Below are 6,000 nucleotides of genomic sequence, written 5' to 3'. Positions count from 1 at the left end.
GGTGAGGGGCACACAGAACGTTTTTGTTTTAAAGTCAAGGGTTGAGTCCTAGTAATTTCGGGCGCTGGGGGTAGAATTAGAGTACCCCAGGAAATGAAGACAGTCTGGAGAAAGGAAAGGATCCTACCCCTCTTAAGAAACAGGTTTCCTTGATCGTTCGCGTGTGACTTAAAGGAAGCTTCCTAGAAAGTCCTCCGTTTGTGTTGGAACTCGGTCAGCAGACCCTGAAAGCAGTGACCCCGCCCCCGCCCCCAAATTGCGTGTCTGGCTCCGCCTAGTGTAGGTTCCTCCTGCCCCCGAAAGTTGTGGCGACAGGGCAGGTTTTGGCTGCTTTCGAGAACGTCGCTCCGATCCCTTTAAAGGCGGGGATCAGGACGGAGGATGCGGGGGAAGAAGGCGGGAGCCGAGGGCTGGAGTCGCGGTTGACATAGAAACTCCAGCGCCGTCGCCCGGGGCCCTGTGCCCTCCGGCTCCGCTGCCGCCCGCCGCCCCGCCTGCGCTCTCCCTGCCCGGAGCCCCGGCCGCCCCCTCCCGGAGCTCAGCGGCCGCGCGCGCTCGGGCCGAGGCCCCCTGGCGTCTCCCTAAGTGTGCTTTCTCCCCGCGCGGGCGAGGAGAGCCAGTCGCGGAGCCGGGACCGCTAGCCGTCTACACCCCTACCTCACCCTCTGTCCCTTGGGCACCAGTTTGCTCAGGACCGGCGTGGCGGCGGGTGACGCGACCCTTCCGCAGCGGGTCCCGGCCGGAGGTGCCGTCACGCCTCCCTCGGGAGCCGGCCCCAGACCTGTCCGACGCTCCGGCCATGACCCAGAGCCCGGCGTTCGGGCCCCGGAGGGGCTGCCCTGCCGCCGCCGGAGCCGGCGCGCGGCGCAACGAGAGCCAGGACTACCTGCTCATGGACTCGGAGCTGGGAGACGACGGCTGCCCGCAGCTCCCGCTGCCTCCCTACGCCTACTACCCCAGCTTGTAAGTGCGGGCAGTGCGGCCGGCGGGCGCGGGCTGCACGGCGGGAGGCAGTGCGCTCGTGGGGACCGGCGTGTGCGCCTCAGAGCCAGCACTGGCGAGTCCGAGCGCAGGGTTTGTTTGCCCACGAGAGAGAGAGGGAGAGACAGAAAGAGATAGCGAGCGAGCGAGCAGGGTTCCAACTCCACTCCAGGTGACCAGGCTGGGCCATTTCTTCAACCTGTGTCACTCTGATCCCCTAAGACTCAGTCTCGCCGCGCAACAGGCGCGATGAGAACAGCGGTAGGTGTTCCGAGGTGCGCCCCCCAGGACTCCGAGCCTGTGCGGCGGGGATGACTGGGGCCGCCTCAGGGAACTCGGGAACCCGCGCTTGTCGCCTGCCTCAGCCCCTCAGCAGGCGCGCACAGCCTCGAAGTTCCTAGGTGCGCGCAGGAGGGAGTGCATTTGAGTCCCCGGCCTTCCCGCCCGGGACCTGGGGGTTAAGTTGGGGAGCCAGAACCATTGGGCTTCTGCACCGGCAGGCAGCGAGACGCTTTTTTATCTGGGGCATCCGGGGCAGAAATCCTTTCGCCGTGCCGGCTGGGGGCTCCGAGTTGATGAAGCGAGGGCGCCGGCGGGGTCATTTGTGGAGTGCCCTCGGAGCAACTGAGAGACTTTCTTTAAGAATCTGGATTTTGAGAGGTGGCAGGGAGATTGGCAGAGGGTGGAACTGAGAAGAAATTCTGCCTTCAGCGCAGGCCTGTGGGCACACATGCAGCTGGAGATACCGTTTCCGCTTCTTCGCCCCTCGGCTTGATTGGATGAGCAGATTTCCGGACCTGTCACGTCCATCCGCCTGCGGTCCCTCAGCAAGCAGTTCTCCAGCTCTGCAGGCAGCTCTAGGTGGAGGGAGGGTCTAGCCCACAGATGCCCAGTGGGCCTTGCTGGTGGATGGGCGCTGGTCGGGGCTGGCCGGAGCGAAGGGCACTGTGGTTCCCATGCGCCCTAAGAGATGAGCCCCAGGAAATGATACGTCTATTTTTTTTGTTTGTTTGTTTCCAGTAAGAGCATAGAAAAAAAATGCTGGAAATGGTTCCACTTATCTAATCTATTTGCAATGCAGTTAGAAAGATATAATTCACAGACTGTAAAATCTACCTATTCAAGTCATAGTACAGTGTTGTTTTAATACATCCATTAAGTTGTCCAATCACAAGTAACATGTGTTTCCAGGACATTTCTTCACCCTCAAAAGAAATCTTACACTTGACATCAAATTAGAACATATATATTTTTAAAGTCTGGCAGTACAGACTTGTGGACGTTCGGATCAGCTAGAGATCTTGTTCAAATGCTGCCGACTCAATAGGCCTTAGGTGCAGTGGGAGGCTCTGTCTTTCTGGCCATATCTCAGATGATGTAGAGGCTGCTTGTCTATATATCACACTCTGAAGGGAAAGGAGCTATATACCAAGAAAAAAAATCCTGGATATTCCAAATGCAACTATTTTCAATTTTTCTTTGAAAGTCTATGTTTAAAATACAAATACAGTTCTTAAAAAGATGATTTTGAATTGAGATCTATTAAGTCTGAAGCTTATATGTTTTCTGGTCAAACCAAGCGAGTTAATAGAGGTATACTGCCTTCTAAAATTAGACTGTCCCATGAACAAAATCTTTGGTTTCTAATTCTATAATTTCTACACTCAGTGGCTACTGTGTCTGTGGGATAAGTGTGGTTATATATTAGCAAAGAGAGAGACTATAAATAAGGTATTAACTCCAAGTTTTCTGAAAATTTTCCCCAATGGTCTTTAAATGTGACTTACTGCTTAAAGGAATTTTCTAGTTCTTTATATTATCTACTATTTAGAGAAAAATAATTTCCCTTGGTTCAGGAATTCCAGGTCTCTCTTAGTGGATAGACTTGAGCAGCAGAGGGATGAGTAGAAACATTTTAATGGGCTTCAATTGTAATGTAGACTGCCCCATGTCATGTTGAAGGAAATTCTTGAATTAAGAATTTGATCTTATCTGAATCAATATTTCAAATGATTTTTAAAAAATTTTTTTTCAAAGATTTTATTCATTTATTTGAGAGGTAGAGTTACAGACAGTGAGAGGGAGAGACAGAGAGAGAGGTCTTCCTTTTGCTGGTTCACTCCTTAAATGGAGTCAATGGCTGGAGCTGTACCGATCCAAAGTCAGGAGTCAGGAGCTTCTTCCAGGTCTCCCTTGCAGGTGCAGGGGCCCAAGAACTTGGGCCATCTTCTACTGCTTTCCCAGGCCATAGCAGAGAGCCAGATTGGAAGTGGAGCAGCTGGGACTAGAACTGGCGCCCATATGGGTTGCTGGCGCTTCAGGCCGGGGCTTTAACCTGCTGCACCACAGTGCCAGCCCCTCAAATGATTTTTTTTTTTTTTTTGGACAGGCAGAGTTAGGCAATGAGAGAGAGAGAGAGAGAGAGAGAAAGGTCCTCCTTTTTCTGTTGGTTCACCCTCCAATGGCTGCTGCGGCTGGCTCGCTGCGCCGATCCAAAGCCAGGAGCCAGGTGCTTCTCCTGGTCTCCCATGTGGGTGCAGGGCCCAACCACTTGGGCCATCCTCCACTGCACTCCCAGGCCACAGCAGAGAGCTGGCCTGGAAGAGGGGCAAGCAGGACAGAATCTGGCGCCCCGACCGGGACTAGAACCTGATGTGCCGGCGTTGCAAGCGGAGGATTAGCATAGTGAGCCACGGCGCTGGCCCCCTCAAATGATTTTAAACTTACTTTTCAGGTGCTGTTTTCTCTGGCAAAGCTTTTATTTTTTTTCAACTGAATAAGCAAATAACTGAAAAAAATTGTAAGCAATAAATCATAATACTTCACACCTGTGATGTATGAGCGAAAACTAAAGAAAATTACTTGTTTCTGGTTGAGAGTACGCATAGACACTTTCATATACTTTGACTTGTGATTTAAGCAATATTAGGTACTTTTTCCGAGTGGGAGCTGTAGTCAGGGCGATCACTGGAATGCTGTAGATATATATGTTGCCATTTTCTCACATCGTTGAAATCCCAAATCTTTGTAAGTTGCCATTTTGTAGGATAAATTCTCTGATTTTTACTAAACTCAAATTCAGTTTCACAGTTTACTCCTGTAGAAAGTTTTTTATATATGTTTAGGGAACTTTTACTGCTGAGAATTGTGCTAAATTATCTTGTTTGAGAGCTATAACACAGTCTGACTTTAATAGTACAAGCAGTAACATTTTGAAATGGAATTTGGGAGAAAAAATACAGCTTTTCTCTTTTTGCTGCTTTCAATTGAAAATCAGTTAAAACTGTGTATTGTGATCAGTTTGTAATGGCGATTAGAGAGAAAAGTCCATGGCCTACCAGGATCCCTGGAGGTCTATTACATTTGCTTTATTTACAATTAAAACAGAGGTCTCTGGGACATCACTTCTGAACATGGGGACGAATCCCAGATACACATACACATACACACACACACACAGAAACACACACAAATATGTAGTCTCAAGATCTGAATCACGCTCCAACTAAACTTTGGGAGGAACTACTTGATTAATTATAGATGATGAAGCAGTTAACTGTGAGCTGGTACTTAGGTAGACTGAAAGATTCTAAACCTCTTACGGTTACACACACTTAGCAATACTGGAAAATATTTTAAGTGATTTTAAAGAATTACTCAATTTTGTAAGAAATAGAAGGGATGACTCTGTTTCAGGAACACAGGGATTAAACACTGGAGTGTGGATTGTGAAGTGATGCTGTGACTGCACTGAAGAGTTATGGGTCCCAACAACCAAGGAGCTTGGAGTGTAATGTTTGTATAAAACACAAAGAAAGTAAAGGCTTGGAGCCAGAGTAGGCAGAGAGCTGGAACTGAGACAACCCTGACAAAAAGTTAGGCTAGAAAAATGTGCACACTGGCATGGATTAAGAACAGAAACTTCATGAAAGAAGTTAGCATTTCATATCCGGGGCCTGCATGCCATGTGTTTTTGTTTTTTTATACTACCTAGCTGACCTAGAAAGTCTAAGCTGGATAATTCCCCTGGGGATCTTAGAACAGGGAAACACAAAACCATGGTAGAATAGTAACAGCCATCCAGAATGCCTAGGGTTTTCACAAAAGCAAGTCCTGTTAAAGACATGCTCACCATAAGGAATGAGAGTCAGTGGAGGACATAATGCATGTGTGAGAGTCGACATAACACCTAATGGCATTCTAGATCCTAAAGAATTTGGCACGTTGTAACAACATGAAGCAATAGAAATGTGGATAAAGTACTGCCAGTGTAAAAGAAGAATCAAATCCTAAGGAAAAGACTTATTTTAAGAAGCAGATAAATAGAACATCTGTGAATGAAAAAAAAAACTGAATGCTAGGTTAACTTAGCATAATTGAGGATGATCCCCAAAATGCAGAGACATAAAGAAATGAAAAATATAAATATTATTAAGAGCCATGGAATTAGAAGATAGGAGTTCCAAAACAAGAAAATATGGAGAACACGGCTATGACAACATTTGAATAGATGATTTTCCAGATATGATGAATTCTTGTGTTCACTAAGTACAGAAATATTAGTGTAACACAGAAAAAATGTTTAAACATATTGTTTAAATTGTGGAGTTCCAAAGACAAGAGTGATATTAAAAATTAAGGAAAATACAGGGATTTGAAGGAATAAGTTTTAAAATTCAGAATATTTACAATGGAAATACACTCAACATATTTTGATACATAGGTTTTATAATGTATAGAACTGTGGTTAAAATGCATTATTTCCACTCTAATTATTAATGCAGTGCTTCATACAGTCAGCATGGTTACTGATAACATATCTTTAAACATAAGTACACACACAAAAGAACTTTAAAAGAGGGTGACAGTGTTGAATCACAGTCTTAGAAGGAACTTGCATTCCTTCTCTTATTTCACATGATGAAATCAAAAATCACTTTTAAAAAAGGGGGAGTGGGGCCGGTGCTGTGATGCTGTGATGCTGTGGCTCATTGGATTAATCCTCCGTGTGCAGCGCTG

The 6,000-nt window shown here is 47.0% G+C and overlaps 1 protein-coding gene across 1 annotated transcript in view; it reads left to right on the top strand.

Moving 5' to 3' along the window:
- Window positions 1–301: 301 nt before the first annotated feature.
- Window positions 302–6,000, top strand: part of TRPC6 (transient receptor potential cation channel subfamily C member 6) — a 135,593-nt gene continuing 129,894 nt past the window's right edge. Inside the window, exon 1 of the mRNA XM_002708603.4 lies at window positions 302–963. Within this exon, the coding sequence (XP_002708649.1) occupies window positions 800–963 (164 nt within the window). The 5' untranslated portion in view covers window positions 302–799. The remainder of the gene's footprint in view (window positions 964–6,000) is intronic.

Source organism: Oryctolagus cuniculus, chromosome 1 (genome assembly GCF_964237555.1).
Source record: "Oryctolagus cuniculus chromosome 1, mOryCun1.1, whole genome shotgun sequence".
In the NCBI taxonomy this organism is placed as follows: Eukaryota; Metazoa; Chordata; class Mammalia; order Lagomorpha; family Leporidae; genus Oryctolagus; species Oryctolagus cuniculus.
This window is presented reverse-complemented; position numbering and strand designations above follow the sequence as displayed.